At 44.2% G+C, this 20,718-nt stretch overlaps 2 protein-coding genes across 3 annotated transcripts in view; one reads left to right on the forward strand and one right to left on the reverse strand.

Annotated features, from left to right (window-relative positions):
* Nucleotides 1–20,718, forward strand: part of FAM117B (family with sequence similarity 117 member B) — a 64,048-nt gene that overhangs the window by 12,195 nt on the left and 31,135 nt on the right. For both annotated transcript variants that reach the window (XM_080669735.1, XM_080669736.1), the window contains exon 2: nt 4,348–4,499. In XM_080669735.1, coding sequence (XP_080525861.1) covers nt 4,348–4,499 — 152 coding nt within the window. The remainder of the gene's footprint in view (nt 1–4,347; nt 4,500–20,718) is intronic.
* Nucleotides 14,602–17,001, reverse strand: LOC308249508 (T-cell surface glycoprotein CD1a-like; the record flags this gene model as incomplete). The annotated part of the gene is made up of 6 exons (XM_080671107.1): nt 14,602–14,699; nt 15,016–15,294; nt 15,512–15,614; nt 15,734–15,789; nt 16,308–16,574; nt 16,941–17,001. 6 exons carry the CDS (start codon nt 16,999–17,001, stop codon nt 14,602–14,604), a joined length of 864 nt encoding a protein of 287 aa, XP_080527233.1.

A 20,718-nucleotide genomic window follows, 5' to 3' on the forward strand; every position in this document is an offset into this window, starting at 1 on the left:
TTTCAGGTAATTGTCAGCAACACAGCAGTAAATATCAACACGAAGCACATTATTATGGTAGATCACGCAGGGAGAACAAAGGGTAAAATATGTAACTGTAGTAGTATTTGTCTATATTCTGCACAGTGAGAAAACCTGAAGTCATATTCGAGGTCCACCATTTCTTACTTCTTTTCAGTTGGGTCAAGTTTCTAAACTTTCTAAATCTCCATTTTCCGGCTAATGAAAAGAAAATAGGATTCCACCGAGTCTCCTATCTACCTACTCCAGGACTTCTGTGAGGATCAAATGAGATGAGGCACAGGAAAACGCTTCACAGACATTTGGTTAAACTGTGAAATTTTTGCACTTGGCTATAAAGCAAGTGGTGTTCCTGGGCTGAAGAAACTGCAAGGAGGCTAGTTGTCGTTAGGAAGAGGAAGTCATGCGTTGCTATGTGATGTTGTTACCTGGACGTACACTTAGCATATTAGCCTTTTATATATGTAGACTAGAGGCCCGATGCATGAAAATTTGGGCAAGAGTAGGCCTTCCTTCCCCTGGCTGCCAGCACTGGCTTCCCTCCGGCACCCAGGACCTGTGCTGGCTTCCCTCAGGCCGCCCTCTGGCACCCAGGACCTGGGCTGGCTTCCCTCAGGCCGCCCTCTGGCACCCAGGACCCAGGCTGGCTTCCCTCCAGCTCCAGCTTTGTCCAGTCTAATTAGCATATTACCCTTTTATTATTATAGATGGACTGTTGCTAGGGAGAGGAAGCCGGGCGTTGCTATGTGACATCATTACCTGGTACCCACAGCCACCGTTTTCAGGCTGGGCTGGGCTGTGGGCCGCATTTTGTGCCATGGGGTCTCAGCAGCGTCGGCTGCGATTTAGTGTTTAGTGCACTGTCACTCCGGGGTTGTGGTGGGGCCTGTGTCCCACTTGGGGGAAGCCGAGTGTTGCTTTGTTGGTGCCAGGTCTGCGCTGCCGTTTCTTTGTAAATGGTAAGTGCACATCACAGCAACTCCTGCATTGAGTGTCTGCCCCCTGGTGGTCAGTGTGTGTCATAGCGACCGGTAGACATAGCCTTTTATATTCGTGAAAGAATGGGCCTTCCTTCCCCTGGCTGCTGGCACCGCCTTTGCTCCGGCCCGGAGCCGCCTTTCCGCCTTCCAATGCTGCCCAGAGGCTCAGAGCAGCTGGGGGGCTGCAGAACGCCTGCCCCTGGCTGCTCGACGCCTGCGTATGCAAATTAACCCACCATATTTGTTGGGTTAATTTGCATGCTCACTCCTGATTGGCTGGTGGGCATTATGAAGGTACAGTCAATTTGCATCTTACTCTTTTATTAGTGTAGACTAGAGGCCCGGTGCATGAAATTTGTGCACCGGGGCGGGGGTCCCCTCAGCTCAGCCTGGTTCTAATCTGGGACCCCTCAGGGGATGTCCGACTGCTGGTTTAGGCATGATCCCAGGTATTGGGCCTAAACCGGCAGTTGGACATCCCTCTCACAATCCTGGACCGCTGGCTCCTAATTGCTCACCTGCCTGCTGGCCTGGTTGCCCCTAACTGCCCTCCCCCTCCCCGCCGGCCTGATCACCCCTCACTGCCTCTGCATGGCAACTCGATCGCCCCCAACTGTCCCTCCTCCCCCGGCCTGGTCGCCCCTCACGGCCTCCCCACCGGCCTGGTCGCCCCATGCAGCCTGCTGTTCGGTTGTTACTGTGAGGGCATCCTGACCAATTTACATATTACCCTTTTATTAGTATCCTGTCTAATAAAGAGGGAATATGCTAATTGACCCTCACGCCATTGCGAAGATGTTGGGGCCCACAGCCAATAAGGAGGGAATATGCTAATTGACTACCTCATCCTCAAAGATGGCGGTGCCCAGTCTCCTCAGTCCTGCCGGGGTGGCCGGCGGGCCTGGCCGCTCTGCGCATCTGCCTATGGAGTCCCCCAGTTCCCTCAGCCCCCCAGCCACCCAGGGCCAGCCCAAAGCGCAGGCAAGCCTTGGATGGTGGCTGCCCAGCTGACGCCTGAGGTGCAGGCAAGTCTCAGATGTTGGTTGCCCAGTCACCCAGGGCCGCCCGAGGCTCAAGTAACCAGGGCCAGCTGAGGCTCGCGCTGCCGGCAGTGGCAGCAGCAGAGGTGTGATGGGGGTGTCGCCAGGTTGCCTCCTGCCCCTGAGGGCTCCCGGACTGTGAGAGGGGGCAGGCCGGGCTGAGGGGTCCCCTTCCCTCCAGTGCATGAATTTTCATGCACTGAGCTTTTAGTAGATATATAAAACCCTAATATGCAAATAGACCGAATGGCGGAACAACCGAACAACCAGTCGCTATAATGTGCACTGATCACCAGGGGCGCGCGTGGAACATGGCGGGTGTCAGCAGCAGGCGTCAGAGCACGAAACATGGTGGGCATTGGCTGTGGCAGGATTGTGGAGCAGGTGAACGTACCAGACCAGGGCAGGGCACTGGTCACTGTCATCAGGGTGAGCCTCTGGTGGTTCCTGGAAATTCTTTGCTCCTGTGGTGTGAGCAGTGGCTGGCGGCCCCAATCGCCCCTGAGGGCTTCTCTACCTCCCCCTGCTCCTGAGCGGCGATCAGGGCAGCAGCCACTGTTCGCACCCGCTGACGGCGCCAGCCCCATTTGCACCCGCTGCTGGCGCCGGCCCCAATCGCTCCACGCCGTCAGCGGGTGCAAGTGGGGCCAGCGGTGGCGGCAGGAGCAGGGCTGCCTGCAGACAGGGGACCGGGGGCCACAGTGGGAGGGGCCAGGCAGGGGCGTGGAGGATGGGCCAAGACCTGCCCCTGTGCCCACCACAGCCTCGCGACTCCGGTACATAGATAAAAGGCTAAGTTGACTTGCGCACGCACGATACATATAAAGTTTTTGCTGGTGCCAGTCGCATGGGTGTGTTTCGACCTGTCATTGTCAATTGTGAATTTGGTTGACACTTTTACTATAGAGAAAGGGTGAATAGTGATGTTAAAATATTTCTTCTAATTAATTTCCTTTCAATGTGCACGGATCTGTGCACCAGGCCACTACTAGTAGTATAATATAATTTTACTTATGCATATATTTATGTTTAATATATTTAAGCTTCTTATTTTTTTTTAAATTTGCAGCATAAGCCTACTCCTAACCCACATCAAAGGAAAAAAAAAAGAGATACGAGTGTGTTTTTTCTGCATCACCTCTAACTTCCTATTACCTCTAGTATTTTATTTTTTACATCTAAGTATATAACTATCTGTATCTTGAAATGCAAAAATTTTTGCATATGTGGCTTTAATTATAACTCCTGTAGCCTGGTTAATATGGTTTCTTGCAATGTATTCATTGTAACAAAATCTCACTAAGATACGGTTTTTATAGAAATAGGTTAAAATATAACTTTAACTTTATCTTAACTGCCTTATATCCTTTTGAGTATAGATGGGTTATAATGATGAATGAGTATTTTACATATACCAATTTAATTTTAAAACCAAGATGAACACTTTTTAAATTGATAGATATACATTTGTCTTTTCTGTGTATGTGTGGTGGTGGTGTTTTTTTTTGTAGGGATAATTGCAGTTGGAAGAAATAAAACAAAGGTCTTTTGTACACTTTGCCTGAGTTCCCCCAATGACATTTTGTAGAACTATTACTCTACAACGTTATATCCAGATTATTGACATTGTGCAATTCACTCCTTTATTCAGATGTCTTCAATTTTACTTGTACTCTTGTGTGTGTGTGTGTGTAATTCTATACTTTTACTCTTGTTTGTATGTTTCTATATCTGCCACTTCAGTCAAGATACTGAATACTTCCTTATCACAAGGGTCTCTGCTTCTCTCCCAGTACTTTTATTTTTCCTCCCTTATCTCTAACCCCTGGCAACCACTAATCTTTCATCATTTCTAAAATGTTGTCATTTCAAAAACGTTAAATAAATGAAATCATTTAAGATTGACTGTTTTCACTTAGTATAATTCCCTGGATATTCATCCAATGTTGTGTGAGTCAGACTATATATAAAAGCCTAATATGCAAATTGCCCCCATGGGAGTTTGCCAGGAGACTGATCACTTGCTATGATGTGCGCTGACCACCAGGGGGTGGCATGGAACGAAGGAAGGCCCCAGCCAGCAGCCAGGGAAGGGAGGCCCCGGCTGGCCCTGATTGCCGGCCAGGCCTGGGGACCCTACCCATGCACGAATTTTGTGCACCAGACCTCTAGTAGTTTGTAATTTCTTTTTTGTTATATATATTTTATATTTTAGTTAGAAAACTCCTGACTATTTTAAAACTTAGGTTCTACTTTTTTCCTTCTGTCATCTATTTTTAAAATAAATATATTTGCCTTAAATTTAGGTGACAAAACACGACCGCCTTCCTCAAGCCCCTCTACTATTATTCGCCGCACTTCCTCTCTGGATACACTTGCTGCTCCATACCTTGCAGGGCACTGGCCTCGTGATAATCATGGTCAAACTGCTCCTTGCATGAGGGACAAAGCTACACAGGTAGGTGTATTACAGGTCTTATCCTGAAGTGTTTTATTCTGAGACTGTTTCTCATAATTTTTATTTTTGTTTCTCATAATTATTTTTTCTTGTCGGTGATCAAATTCTTAAAACATCCGTGTACCTTAGAATAATCTGAAGCTTATCAAAAGAGGAGATTCCCAGGTCTGATCTCCAGATATTCTGTAGTAGATTTTGGTTGAGGCTTGAGAATGTACATTTTAAACATTTCTCCCTACTAGCCTTAAACGGAATTTTTCATATATCACTACCTCTGAAATACTATCACTGGCTAACTGCTTTTTGTTTATCCAAATCAGCAACAGTTTTTCTGTCTTTTCAGTTGCCTATGGTGGTTGTTTTGTGAGCACTTTCACACCCTTTGTAACATTAGCACTCTTGATGGCCTCTTTATGTTTTAAAAGCAGTCTCTCCTTTGTTGCCTGGGAGATGCTTTTTGTCATGCATGAATGGGCTGTCAGGTTGAAAACCGAAATTTAGTTCCACAACCGAGATGTTTTTTCCGTGAACAACTTGGTCGAGAATGGAATTGTTCTAGATGGGAGATGTTTGAGAACCAAGGTTTGACTGGATTGTATTACTTATTCTTCATTTCTGAGTGGTTCTTTTATGTGGTTTCTATGTTCTTTTTTGATGCGTATATCTCTTTGTTTAAGGTCTCACTGAACTATCCATTCTTCCCTTAAGGTTCTTGAGCATCTTTAAAACCATTGTCTTAAATTCTGCCTCTGGTATTTTGATTGCTTCATTTAATTTAATTCTTTGGGTATTTCTCTTATTCTTTAACTTGGACATATTTATTTGTTTCCCCATTTTGTCTCTGTGTATTAGGTAGATCTGGTACAACTCCCAAACGGAGTTATGGTGGCTTTATGATGAAGGTGTTGGGCTCAGTGGCAAAACCTTCCAGAGCACCTGAGCTCTGTGCTCCAGGAATGTTTCTTACGTGTTCTGTGCACCGTCCTGTTGTAGTTTAGTTTTGAATGCTGTTTAGCCTTTTGTGGGTGGACTTAACCCTTCGGGCTGGCTGGCCATAAGGATAAATCTCAATCACTGTGTGAGGTGCTGTGCAGGGGCTGCCCCTAAGGTGAAATTGTTTCCAGCAGGGCCTGGTGCCTACCAGAATTCCCTTTTGGGTATGCCAATTGTTTGGCTAGTTGGGTTGAGCTCTGGTGTGGTCTGAAGTCCACCACTGGTTGTGTTGGTTCTGGGCCCACTTGGGTGAGGTTCATGTTAGATGTTATGCTTAACCAGCGTTGGGCTACCTGTCTGGAGCTACTATGTTCTTCACCTTTGTGGCTGCATCTCCTTGGCCTGGGTGTGTGTGGGAGAGGCCAGTCTATATATATAAAAACCTAATATGCAAATTGTCCCCACGGGAGTTCAACCGGGAGACCAATTGCTTGCTATGACATGTGCTGACCACCAGGGGGTGGCACAGAGTGAAGGAAGGCCCTGGCTGGCAGCCGACAGCTGGGAAAGGGAGGCCCCGGCTGGCAGCTGGAAGGCCCCGATTGGCCCTGATTGCCGGCCAGGCCTAGGGACCCTACCCGTGCACGAATTTCGTGCACCAGGCCTCTAGTCTGTGTATAAGGGTCAGTTTCCTCCAACTTTGAGCTGGGGGTATGTAAGAGGACTGAGGTTCTCTGAGGTCCACCTCTCCTTGTCAGCTACTCTACCTCTCCCTGGGGTTGCCTGGTCTTCCTCCAGAGCCTTCTGAAGAACGATTGGAGAGTGTGCCCAGGCGGGCTGCAACCCACAGCCCCTTCCACAGGTTGCAAGCTTGGTAGAGGTGGGTAACCAGGGTTGGGAGGATGGAGCTAGTGAGTCCCTATTTGGAGGTCATGTGGTCAGGCACTCATTGAGAGGAAAGTGGCCCCTACTCCAGAGCTAAACCACTCAGTCTCTACCACAGTCTCCAACTCAGGTTCACCCAGGAGGGGCACGCCATCGTTTTAAGTTGGGTACAGCCAGCCATCCTCTCTGCATGAGTCAGCTCTGCTGGGCAGAGCCACTGGACTCAGGAGGACAGATCAAGAGTCTCCCGTTGGGAATGATGCTGGCCCAGCTCGCAGGAGTGGGCTAAGCACTTTTTCCTGGTCGCAGACAATAGCCTCTGAGGGACTCACACTCTAATATCCCAGCTCTGAGCAGCTCTCCCTTCCCCCTGCAGAACTGAGCTCAGCTAGGTTGGGTGTCTGGGACTTAGAAGGGCAGATCAAACAGACTCCCATTGGGGGTGGTGCCTGCAAGCCTGTAGTAGGGGGGCAGGCACTTCTTCCCCTTCCTGGGTAGGGTGTGGTGAGCTTGCAGAGAAGATAAGCGGGCTTCCTGGTGATATAGCCACACAAACCAGCACCCAACCTTCTAATTCTTAGACAAAAGCTTCCCTGGGAGCCCTGGCCTGGTGGCTTAGTTTGCTGGAGCATTGTCTTGTACACTGGAAGGTTGTGGGTTCAATCCCTGGTCATGGTGTATAGGAGGCAACCAATTGATATCTTTCTTTTTTTCTTTTCCTCCTGCTCTCCCTCTAAAATCAATAAACATATCCTGGAGTGGGGATTACGTAAAAAAATAAATAAGTAAATAATTTTTAAAAAGCTTCTCCGGGAGGCACACTATGAAAGTGCCAGCTCTGCACAACACTCTGATCCCCCTGCACAGCTGAACTCAGCAGGACAAGGCTGGCCAAGTAATTCAACAGGTGGGGTTGGGGGGCACTGGCTCTGCGCTCAAGGTGGGGGACATTGGTCCCCTTTCCAAAGGCACATAGTTTAGTCACTGTCTAAGTCTCTGTCAAGAACCTCCGCAGAAAAAGGGGGCCCTGAATGTCACTGCTGGGTGCAGCCAGCAGACCCCTCCGCAGGACCCCAGCACAGCAAGAGTGATCTCGCCAGCAGCTGGGGACCAGGCAGTGTATTCCCCAGGCTGGTGCTGTAACAACAGGAGTGTTCTTAGCTGGGAAGGTGTCTGTGTCTTTAGCAGACTCGTCTCCCAGGCAGACTAAATCCCCACCCATTTTCACCAGCAGATGCTCATCTATGCAGGTTCCTCTTTCCATCACTGTTGCTCTGTGTTGGGGATCCTTCTGTGGTTCAGACCCCATGCTCCTCGGGGAAAGGAGGTTTTGTTTCCTGTCTTTTTGTTGAAGTTCTCACGGAGATCATTGAGCATCCTTATTACCAGAGGTTTGACCTCTGCATCAGATACATTGCTTGTCTCCAATTTGTTTAATTCTTTTTTTGGAGTTCTGTTCTTTCATTTGGGACATGGTCTTTTGTCTCCTCATTTTGGCTGCCTCTCTGTTTTGGTAAGAGCGTTTTTATGTAGCAAGTGTCCTGTGTGGTTCAGTGGCACATGCTTTCTGTTCACCTGAGCCAGGCACTCAAGGTGTGTTCCTCGTGTGGGTCCTATGTGCCCTCCAGTGTAGTTGAGCCTTGATTGCTGTTGGCATGTCAATGGGAGGGAATTGACCCTCAGACTGATTGGTTTGAGGACTGGTTGTGACTGTTGTGGAGGAGATACTGTGCAAAGGCTAATTCTATGGAGCATGATTCGCTTTAGTGGGGTTCTGGTGCCTGCCCAGTCTGCCTTTTGAGTGTGTTGTTTGTGGAAATGGTGCTCTGGAGGAGTCTGAAGCTGGGCACTGGGTATGTTGGTTCTCAGGCCTCGTGGGAGGTGCAGGCCAAGGTCAGCCACTGCCTGTGCCCTGCCTGGGGGCCACCTGCTCTGAGCTATAAAGTGATCTGCCGATGGTTGCCCCTTGCGCTGGGCGTGGTGGTGCCCGAGAGAGGCCAAGCTGTGAACCAAATCTGGCTGCCACAAGTGTCTAGCCTGAGGCCACTTACCAAGCGATACAGGGCACATTGAGGCCAAATTCCATATGGGTTTGTGAGCCTTGAAGTGATTTTAGGAAAGTCTGCTGTATGAGCCAAGACAGGCCATTTGTATGGAAAACCACTGGGAGAGGCTTGCTTGGGCCCACAAGGTTGGGTGGGTCAGGGTCTCACAGAATCACCAGGACAGGGTCTCACCAGGACAGGGTCGATGGTGTTAGCCAGGGTGATGGATACTCAGAAGTAGTGCCTGCCTGCACCTGTAGGGGGAGAACTTAGCAAAGGAATGATGGCCTTTGTTAGCACTTCTAAGAGAAAGCTGCACCTCTAGCCCTTGATGTAAAGACAGACAATGTAGTACCTTCTCATGTATCATGGTGCCTTTTGAGCTGCCAACTTAGCACTGGAGCTCAAAATGAGTGAGCCTGTCGGCAAATAAGTTTGTGCAGGCCCTTTAAGAGCAATGCCTGGGACTCCAGAAGCCCTCCATTGCTCCCACAATCTCTGCTGATTCTCACAGCCAGAACTTATGGGAACTTATCTTCCTGGCACTAAAACCCATGGGCTGGAGGACCTGATGGGGGGTTGGGAACCCTCACTCCTTAAGGTGGAACCTCTGCCCCCAGGATAACCCTTCTGATTTTTTAATTTATTTTTTATTTTTATTGATTGCAGAGAGGAATGGAGAGGGAGAGAGAGAGAGAAACATCAATGATGAGAGAGAATCATTGATTGGCTGTCTCCTGCACACCCCACACTAGGGATCAAGCCCGCAGCCCCAGCATGTGCCCTTGACTGGAGTCAAACCCAAGACCCTTCAGTCCGCAGGCCGACGCTCTATCCACTGAGCCAAACCAGCCAGGGGGCTATCTTGATTTTTAACTGCTTCATGTAGGTGAGACCAGCCCATTCTTCGTCTTTACCTTTTACTAGTCTTGGTTTCTTCTGTATATTTTTAGCTATAGGACTTCTGTTCAACTAGACTTCAGGCAGTACTCAATGGTGGTTCTGTAAATGTAGTTGTAACTTTGAGTGGTCATGGGAGGAGGTGAGTACAGCTACTTCACCATCTTGACCCACCTTTATCAACTTTTTGTTTTGCTTTTTAACTTTTAGTGCTTTAAAATTTTCTACCTTTTAATTTTTTAACATTGTTTTATTTTTTTAGCTTCCTCAATTAAAATCTTAGTTCATATGTTTTTAGTCTGTCTTCTTTACAAATAAATGCTTTTGAAGCTGTAAAATCACCTCCCTATATGTGTCACTTTAGAATGCCTTATGAACCAGAAAAAAGGAATTTGTGCTCACCTATGTAAAAACAATGCATGGTAGTAAGATTGCAAAAATTAATCTTTAGTGAACATTGTTTTAAAATCTCAGATTATTTAAAATTTAACAAAAGCAAAAAGCAGTAATGTCTGAATGCAGATGTGTACTTTGGTCATAGTCCATGTCTGCATCTCCCTTTAGATACTGAGGTACTGAATGTACAGATCACCACAAAAAATTGAATTTAAGCATAAATAAACCATTTTGGAAACTTACAGACCACACCAATATTTACATTTACCAATAAATGTTTCTAACCCCAAATTAAAGTTACACAGAAAATGAACTTCAATAGTGAGAGTGGCTAATACTAATTTTTATGACACATGATAGGGATTAATTTTTCCTTTAATCTTGCTAAAATTTCTCTGAATCCCTTATTCGTGCCTGTGATGAAACATAGTTTGTGTGTAGGTGTTGCCAGGTATGTTATAAGAAGAAATTTCCCTCCCATTGTTCTTTATTGAAATTGTGCATACTAAAAAATGTCACAAGTTTTCTTTTAATCTTTTTTTCTAGAAATGAGAAATTTCCTATAAACTTGCAGTTTACTGTGGACTTGATCAGTTAAACTTCCTTTAATGAGTGAATATGAAAAGGATTGTTAAAAATATCATCAGAAACAATCAAAATAATTAATAAAGAATTCAATTAAATAATTATAAGGCATAAACATATTTATAAATGTTATAATGCAACGATTTGTGGAAGGGAGAGTGTGGGGAGGAGAGAGAGAGAAACATCAATGTGAGAGAGAGACTTCTATTGGTTGCCTCCTGCATGGACCCTGACCAGACCAGGGGTCGAGCCTGCGACCGAGGTGCGTGCCCTTGACTGGGAATTGAACCCGTAATCCTTTGGTCCGCTGGCCAATGCTCTAACTACTGAGCAAACCAGCCAGGGCAACAAATGACAATTTTATATATCTCAAGTCTACAACTCAGTGTTTTTTGAGTTATGTGTATGTTGTGAAATGATCATGACAAGTAAATTAACATGTCCATTAACTCACATAGTTACTTGTTTTATTCTTTTTTAGTGTGGAGAATACTTAAGATCTACCCTCTTAACAAATTTCAAATTTCTCTGCCTTCTTGCATATATAATTTTATCCACAGCTTGCTTCTCTGGTATTGAAAAAGTAACTTTAATTATTTCTTTTTAAAAAAATATATTTTTATTGATTTCAGAGAGGAAGGGAGAGGGAGAGAGATAGAAACATTAATGATAAGAGAGCATCATTGATCAGCTGCCTCCTGCATGCCCCCTACTGGGGATTGAGCCCACAACCCAGGCATGTGCCCTGACTGGGAATCAAACCTTGACCTCCTGGTTCCTAGGTTGATGCTCAACCACAGAGCCACACAGGCTGGGCTAGCTTCAATTGTTTCAAACTTTATACCTCACACCATAACATCCAGGACAAGAAAGAGCATCTCTTTTCCTTACCATCCTACTTATATCACCTTAGAGCAAATACCTAGCCCTGAACCATTACTCTGATCTAGGATAAGTGAGGTCTATATGATGATTTGGCTTCAATTATAGGATACCAGTCCATCCTTTAGCCTATTACATTGTCAGGGATGCTTTCTCATATTTGCCTTAGGCTGATCAGGTTCACAGTACAGATGAGAGTGGAATCAACCAACCAAAAACCACATGGCTGCTCTGCATGGGTGACAAGGTAGATTGGCACCTAGAGAAGCAACCAATCAGTCTAATTCAGTTAGGAAGAGTGCAGCGGTTCCACTGTTCACTCTCCCTCATCCCATTATTTTGACCTTTTCCTCCCTCTCACATCTCAACTTTATTTTGCAAAAATTTTGACGTGTGCAGGTGCACTAGGTTCATAAGGATGTTCTCTTTGCCGGTCCCCCCATCTCAGCTCTCTAAACAAACTAGAACTCAGTCCCTTTTCCCTAGTTTAATCCAATAAGTTGCTGTACTAAGAAACTAAGATCTAACAATGACAAGGGTAAACTTGTGGAATCACATTAGGAAGGCAAAATTTTCAAGCTCAGAAGGCAGTGATGATCTTTCTCTCCCCCACTACTTTATACTGGGTATGTCCCTGCTGCATAAAAAGTGCTTAAGAATTATTTTTGGAATTAATTAATGAAGTAATTGACGTCTAGTCATGGATGTATCAACTTAAACTGCAATTTGTGCTGAAGTTGAACAAAGTGACACTCTGCCTTCTTATTTTAGTTCTCACACTATAAACAGGTGTCCCTTTCATGGTCTATTTAGTGCCACATTTCCCACATTTTTTTGCTTTGTGTTGATAATTTAGATGTTTAAAATATTCCTGAAACAGTGCAGATGAGAATTTAGATGTTTAAAATATCCCTGAAACAGTGCAGATGAGCTCTCTAGTGTTCTAAGCACAAACAGACTGTAATGTGCCTTACAGAGGAAATGCATAGGTAGATAAGTTTTGTTCCGGCATGAGTTACAGTGTTGTGGGCCATGAGTTCAGTGTTAATCTACAATACAGTCAGCAGGCCTGGAAAAAAGCAAAGGAATTTGCTGATCTGTATGTGGAGCTGCTCACAACATGTTAAAGTAACATTTATAATGCTATGATTAAGCTATGGAATAGATGGAGAAGGAACTGGATTTGTGAATTCATGATAAAATGACTATTTTTGTGTGTTTTTTAAAGCATAATAGCACAGCTGTATGGCTAACAGTAAAAAATACTTATAATTACATTGCCCAGGGTCAGGAAAATGTGAAACACTCTTGGCTGGTGTTTTATTATTTAAAAAATGCAACCCTAACCCTTGTGGTTCGGTTGATTGAGCGCCATGCTATGTACCAAAAGGTCACCAGTTCATTCCTTGTGGGTTCGATCCCCAGTTGGGGTGCTTGCAGGAGGTGGCAGATTGCTGTTTCTCTCTCATATTAATGTTTCTTTCTCTCTCTTCCTCTCCCTTCCTTTCTCTCAAATCAATAAAAACATTAAAAAATACTACATTCAATAAAAAAAATTATTTGAAATTATATCTATGGTAAAACAAGGGTGTCTCTAAACAGAAACACACATAAAACAGAGCTGTGTGTGTATTCTTTAGTTGATCAAAATGTTTTAACCAAAAATTTACAGGAGCATAACCTTGTATTTTCATTAACTCAGTGTCTTTAACACAACCACCATAAATAGCAAGAATGTACTGTATGTACTCTCCTTGCTTTGGTCTCACTTCAGTCCTGACTGTCAGCATGCTGTTCTTTTTTCTTGACCATCTTCTTTTTGCTTCTGTGACACGCTTATACTCAGACTACACCAATATCAGTGCTTTTCAAATTTTATGTACCTATGAATCCCTTTTGATTTTGCTAAAATGTAGTTATGATTCAGTATGTCTGAGGTGAGGTGCAAGAATATAGGTTTCTAACAAATTCCAAGGTGATAACTCTGCTGTTTGTCCCTGAACCACACTAAATAGCAAGGACTATATCCTTCCTTCCCTTTTTGTTTAAAATACTTGGAGCAAAACTTTCACACCAGTAGGTCTCTATAGTTAAATTATAAGAATGGCCAGAGGTGCCCTAGCCTGTTTAGCTCAGTGGCTGGAGTATCAGCCCGTGAACTGAAGGGTTTCAGGTTTGATTTCGGTCAAGGGCATGTACCTCAGTTGCAGGCTCAATCCCCAGCCCAGGTTGGGGTGCATGCAGTAGGTAACCAATCAATGTGTCTCTCACATCAATGTTTTTCTCTCTGTCTCTACCCCTCCTCTCTCTCTAAAAATCAATGGAAAAAATATCCTCGGGTGAGGATTAACAAAAAAAATAAAAAAAGAATGGTCAGAGGCAAAATTGTGTTTCTCCTCAGGAACTCAGAGAAGTTACTAAGGAACTAGTAAAGGGTGAAGACAACAAAAAGAGCATAAAATGTCTCAATTACAAACATGTCAGGAAGATAAAGAATAAGAAAAGACTATATATTTAGTGTAAATTTAACAGGCTTTTTTTTAAAAAAATATATATTTTATTGATTTTTTACAGAGAGGAAGGGAGAGAGATAGAGAGTCAGAAACATCGATGAGAGAGAAACATCGATCAGCTGCCTCCTGCACATCCCCTACTGGGGATGTGCCCGCAACCAAGGTACATGCCCTTGACCGGAATCGAACCCGGGACCCCTCAGTCCGCAGGACGACGCTCTATCCACCGAGCCAAACCGGTTTTGGCAACACAGGCTTTTATTGAAAACATATTACATTCAGTTAATACACTTTGTAAATGATACAAACTTTAAAAAAGACATAGACTTTGTTCTTAAGCTTAAAAATCCAAAGGGGAAAAAGGGCCTACATAAACTGCAACAGAGGATAAAAAGTGAGAAGTAGATTCAGCAAAGTACACCGAAAAGTATGGTGGGAGTTCAGACACTGCTTCCACTTGTGAATCAGGGAAGGCCCCCATAAAGAAGTGACATCTGAAATGGGCCTGAGATTCATTAATTTTTCAATATGTAGCCGTTGCTAGGATCTCATTTTATCCAGAGTTAAAATAATACTTTTTATCTCTGAGCCAGGTCAGAAAGCAAGTCCTGCAAAATTACATTTAGCTTATATTAATAACGGATCGTTAAACAAACAAATAAACAGTAACAGTTGTACCAGGAGAGTTGAAAGCATATTATCACCATGTGTGTTCAAATATGTCCTGAGTCCCTGGAATCTCATTCCAAAGGAAGAAGAGTGGGAGGAGGCTCACAGTGTGACCTAATAAGAACAGAGATGAAAGTTACTTTGCACGAGGTGCAGGTGAAAATTGAAGAGTAAGAGGAAGGGGACTGGGGAAAGAAGAACTAAGAAGAGAGAAGGGGTGGGGAGAGGGAGGCAAGGAGAGAGGAAGACAAGTAGGGAGTGGGTGAAAGAACAGGAAAAATGGGCACAAAAAACTCACCAGCGCTTCCTAAGCCAAAATATAAGACATGTCAGAAGCACCAGGGGCACCATCACTGCCAAGAGGATCAAGCCCATGGAGCTATGGTGACGTTCTGTGGGTTTGGGTGCACACAAGGTGTCATTTCAAACCCACCCCGTTTACTGCATTTCCCTGGTCTGCCTTCTTTATTAGAGTGTTTGCCTCACTAATCTTTGTTCTTGTTTCCTCTCTCCTCCCTCTTCAGAGTTGAATCTTTCATCTAACCCTCAGCATCTTCCTCATTTTCTACTCTTCTATTTATTGAATTAATTATTTTCATTCTTTTGGGTCTGGAGGCCATAAATCCCAAGTGTTTTACTTGGCTCTCCTGCTCTGCTTGTGGACTGTTATCCACTCCCATTCCCAGTGGGGCCCCAGTTTTTCCTTACCCAAGTAGAGGAGGATGTCCTGGCCTCCTAGGCTGCTGTGTGTCACCCGGCAATATAGGCCAGATGTCTCAGTGGCTTCCACCTCCAAGAAAACCTGAAGGTACCATGTCCCATCAGCATTGGGCAAGACACCACTCTGTTGAGTGCCCTGCTGTACCTGTTCACCTCGCATCCACTTTACCCAAATTGGCTTTGGATGGAAGCCAGAGACATGGCAAACCAGCATCTGACGGTGAGGACCGGGATTGGGGCCAGTGGACAGCCAGGCCTCTGGTTTTACTGCAGAGGACAGGAAAGATTTTAAGATAAGGACTAACAGACTTGGAGGTTCATATTTTCACATCAGTAGACAGACACATCTATTATCACATGCTGGGAATGGATAGATGTGTCTGTCTAAACTTATGTGAAGATATAAACCTCCTCAATGTAAAGGGGGAGGTAGGACGGTAAATTTTAGAATAGAAAATTCTTGGAGGAAGGATGTGAGACTCACCTTTTCTCTGGAGATCTGCCTTCCCTGCATCATAGAGGCCCAAAAGGAAACGTGGGCAGGTGTCCCTGAGCAGCCTCTGTATTATTTTGTTGGCGACATGGCGCTGATTGAATAGTCCACAAATATCCTGAGCTCTACTGTCACCCTTTGAAGATGGCAGCCTGAACTGTTCTGGAAGTGCAGGAGCTCTACTCCTTGATAAGCAAATTTCAGGAAGACTACCTTGCCTTCCCCAGGGTGCAGCTCACAGCCTCCTGTTATCTGAATATCAAAGGGATCTAGGGGAGAAGGGTTGTGTAAATTAGAGGAAAGAGGGAGTAAAGATGAAATTAGTGGAAGCGAAAAAAGGAAGTAGAAGAGAGAATTTTGGGGTATTAGAGGTAATGGAACAAAGTTTAGTTTGATCAGAAGTTCAGGAAAAGCATAATTGGTGGTAGTTGAAGGTAGGGAAAAAAAGAACGACATATTTTTTTGGAAATGGCAGGGAGCAAATTGAAAGAAGGTGACAATAAATGATGAGAGCAAGAGAATAAAGAAGGCTTTGGTGTGAGAGAGTTACTATTATAATCTAGGGCAGTGGTTGCCAACCGGTGGTCCGTGGACCACTGGTGGTCTGTGAGGTCCGAAAGGTTGGCGACCGCTGACCTAGGGTGAATGTAATACCGGAGGTTACAATGAATGTACAGACAGAGATTGCTGAAGTGATTGAATGCAGGGAAAAATCGGAATAGGAAACTCACTGAGACACGCACATCCCACCCACATTGCACCTCCCCATTTTGGGAATTGAACTTACACTCAAACTTCCATTCACTGGCATAGTTGCGAATGAAAGGCGGCAATTCGGAGTGTAACCTTCGGCAGAACTTTTCAATTTCTGTCATTTCCTTGTTGCTTAAGTTGCCCTTGGACCAAGACCGCAGGAAAATAAGACTGCCAGAGTTACTCTTCCAGCCAAGAATCTGCAACTCACCCAACCAACCAGAGCCCCAGTTTTGTGCCCTGGAATGATTGTAGAAGGATGAGGTATGGATCACGTGGTAGGAGATCTGCTCCTGGAAGGCTGTGTCAAAAGAACAGACAGAATGTGGAGAAAAAAAGATATTGGGAAGGAGAGAAAATGAAGAAAGGTGTCAGAAAGGGAAAACTCAGAATCTGGAGATAAGGGAAGCCATTGTTACCTCAGCAAACATTCACCTGCTCAAAGCCCCATGCTTTACATACAACCTTCAGAAGAGCACAGGGTTCTAGAGGACGGGATACTCAGAATGGAACTATGCTGACACATTCTCACGCTCCTGGTATGCCGTGAGGACAATACACACACATACACACACACACACACACACACACACCACCACCACCACCACCACCACCACCCCCCCACATTCCCCCCAACCCTGAACTGGGCAGTTGCTAGAATTCTTACCATCTTCATTGTCTCCAGCTGCGAGGAGAACTGCTAGCAATGTAATCTGCAGAAACAGCATTTCAATTACAGATGTTATTTCTTTCTCTCAGAAAATTTGTCTTCAGTTTGTGTTTTAGATAAACCTACCCCACACTACCCCTATTCTGACTTCCTTCTACCAACAAACCACCAAAAAACAAAAAAAAAACCACACAAAAAAACCCAGTGCTCCTTCCCTAAACCCTAGACACCAATTCAGCCTCTCATTTCCCCTTCAGTTCTGTCTTCTTTAGTTTTCAGCATCTCCCCTCATTATCAGCCTTCATTCTGTTCATCTTTCTCTAATTCAGCCTCTATAGAAGAAGTAAGTCTTATGTGGCATTGAAAAGCCAATTTACCTCTGGGGACATTTTATTTTTATTCATACTAAAAAAGCATAAAACTAATTAGCTTTCCTACCCCTACCTGATGTTCTTAAGTCCCTGCTCTTCTCTGTCACTCTGTCCTTTTCTTGCTAAATTTAAATATTCCCCAAATAATCTCTTCTATCTAAGCCACACCCCACCTCATTGATATCTCTGACATCTCATTGGTGGCTTCATTTGATTTTCAGAATCTCCTATGGTTGCCCTGTATAGCAGTATAAACTACTACTCCATAATCCTTAGGGAAGAACCAGTAGCTGTCACAGAGACCACAGGAACCTGGAAACATAAAAGAAAAATCTCCTCTGACTTGCATTGCTATATGCCCAAATGAATACTTACCCAAAAGTCACTTAGCACCTACTGGATACAAGCATCTTGCAACATTCATGAATATCTAGTGGTCTACAAGGCAATCACTTTATTCAAGGAACTTTTATTCTACTTAAGAAAACACATAAACCAAGAATTATAAATCTTGGCGTGCTAGATTTTATTACAATGTAGAGAGTCTAGACAAAAGCCTTTTTAAAACAATATTTTGTAAAGTGGCAATCCTTAACTGACGTTGCCCACTCAGAATCTTGGCTCCAGTGGTTTGCTCAGGGTGTTAGGTCTGTCTGCCTCTGCTGTACAGGATCCCCACCTCTAACAGAATGCCTCCTGACAAGGTGCTCAATGAATAATTTTGAATGATTAAATAATTTGGTTCAGGCATCCAATTTTTTTAATTATGCAGATTTTTAACAATTTTTTAAGACATCAAAAATCATTACTTGTATTTCTACTTGGTAAAGTGAGAATCTTGCAAAGTTTTATTTTGAATTAAAATATATGCTAATAAGCATTATGTTTACATAGAGGGTTATGCTGTAAATCTCCCATTAGTAATACTTTTTAAAAACCAGTGATAAGCCCTAGCTGGTTTGGCTCAGCAGATAGAGTTGGCCTGCAGACTGAAGGGTCCCGGGTGTGATTCCGGTCAGGGGCACATGCCGGGTTTGCAAGCTTAATCCCCAGTGGTGGGTGTGCAGGAGGCAGCCGGTCAGTGATTCTCATCATTGATGTTTCTATCCCTCTCTCCCCCTCCCTTCCTCTCTGAAATCAATAAAAATATATTTAAAAAACCAAAAAACAGTGATAATTTATGGGAAATGAAATTAATAGAATATTCTGGAGTTATTTGTCCAATATATCATTATTATTGGCCGTGCTTGGATATTCCATGATTGTCTTATCATACATAAACTATTCTTGGCTGGGCATGCTGACCCTCCTCTTTGATGCTGTTTATAATGGTTAAAAGGCTCTAACATTTTGTTTTTCTTTATAACTTCTAAATAAATGTGCTTTGGCTAGTATTTTGTTACTAGAGGCCCGGTGCACAAAATTTGTGCACATTGACAGAGTCCCTCAGCCCAGCCTGCACTCTCTTGCAATCCGGGACCCCTTGGGGAATGTCTGACTGCCGGTTTAGGCCCGATCCCACCAGCAGTCGGACATCCCTCTCGTAATCCGGAACTGCTGGCTCCTAACTGCTCACCTGCCTGCCTGCCTGATCGCCCCTAACCACTCTGTTTGCCTGCCTGATTGCCCCTAACCGCCTCTGCCCCCGTGGCTTAGTTCGGAAGGACATCCTGGAAAGTCGTTCAGCTGTCTGGTCTGATTAGCATGTTACACTTTTTTTTTTTTTTTTTTTTAAATATATTTTATTGATATTTTACAGAGAGGAAGGGAGAGGGATAGAGAGTTAGAAACATCGATGAGAGAGAAACATCGATCAGCTGCCTCCTGCACACCCCCCACTGGGGATGCGCCCGCAACCAAGGTACATGCCCTTGACTGGAATCGAACCCGGGACCCTTCAGTCCGCAGGCCGACGCTCTATCCACCGAGCCAAACCAGTTTCGGCTAGCATGTTACACTTTTATTACAGATTTATTTTTGCACAAACAATTATCTAAGGCTAATTTAAGAAACAAAATATTTTGGAAAAAGTTAAGATTATCTTAACGTACAACTTAAAAAACAAAATGAGAGGCAATAAGGGTTTATTTGGGATCAAAGAATTACAATTGGGGGAAGCACATATTTAAGCAGAAACCAACATAATGTCCTGATTATAGGGTGAGAGCAAGGGGATTTTATGAGAAAAGAATGGGATAATTTCATGAATACAAAAAAAAGGTGTCTCTATTGGTGCTAACAAGCTGATAAGCTAAATTACTCTTTAGCTATTGTAGGGGTTCAGAACATGTCTCCCCAAAATATACCACGTTAGCATTTAAATTACTTTGAGCTGAAGGCAATTAAGATCCTGCAGGCTTATGAGAAACTTTATCTCTCTCTCTCTAAAAATTTAAATTAGAGGTCTTGCCCATAATCTATCACCAGAAATTACTTTTTTTTTTTAAACCAATATACATGGCAGGACAAACTATTCATTACTGAACATCTCTTATTAGTCTGCAACTAGAGGCCCAGTGCATGAAATTTGTGCACTGGTAGGGTCCCTAGCAGCTGCCGGCTGCCGGCCAGGTACTCCCTCCCTTCCCCAGGCTGGCCCTGCCCCCTGGTCGACCTCCCTGTTGGGGGGGACAATTTGCATACTACGCTTTTATTATATAGGATGACCTTTTGAAGCCCCAAGCTACCTTACCTTATCTTTACCTCTGAATTGCCTTATATACCTCACTTTAACTGTGAACAACAAAAGGGCTATGTAATAAATCTGACAAGTTCAGTGACAGAAAGTAAGCTCACAGAGACCTGATCATAAATTTCTAACTAGGCAGGTCCCAATGGGTAGTCAAGCTCCTAGTCTATATAAAAGGTTTATCTTTGCCTTAAGCAAGCCCTGTCCATTGTTCTAGTGCATCTAGAACAGCCGTGGGCAAACTACGGCCACGGGCCGGATCCGGCTGTTCTATCCGGTTCTCTTGCTCTCCCCTCCGTTCCTTTACTTTGAATTTATATTAGTTCACACAAACACTCCATCCATGCTTTTGTTCCGGCCCTCCGGTCCAGTTTAAGAACCCATTGTGGCCCTCGAGTCAAAAAGTTTGCCCACCCCTGATCTAGAACAATGTGCATCATTGAAATGTTAGAAGTAATCTTTCCCAGACCCCTCTCTAAGAGGTAACCACCATCAAGAGAGCACATAATTTTGTTAATATCCTGTCCCACTTCCATGTAATCTTCCGTAAGTTTCCTTCTTGATTTGAAATTTATAAAAAAGAACTCCAAAACTGTCATTCTCTGGAGCATTTGAGAGTTAGCTTCCCAGAATGTCATCAGTTTGACTTAAATAAACTCATAAAAATTCTCTACAGATTTGGATGTTCTTACATCGACATAACTTTCCTTGAATC

This window comes from Plecotus auritus (genome assembly GCF_963455305.1).
Source record: "Plecotus auritus genome assembly, chromosome: 5".
Classification (NCBI taxonomy): domain Eukaryota; kingdom Metazoa; phylum Chordata; class Mammalia; order Chiroptera; family Vespertilionidae; genus Plecotus; species Plecotus auritus.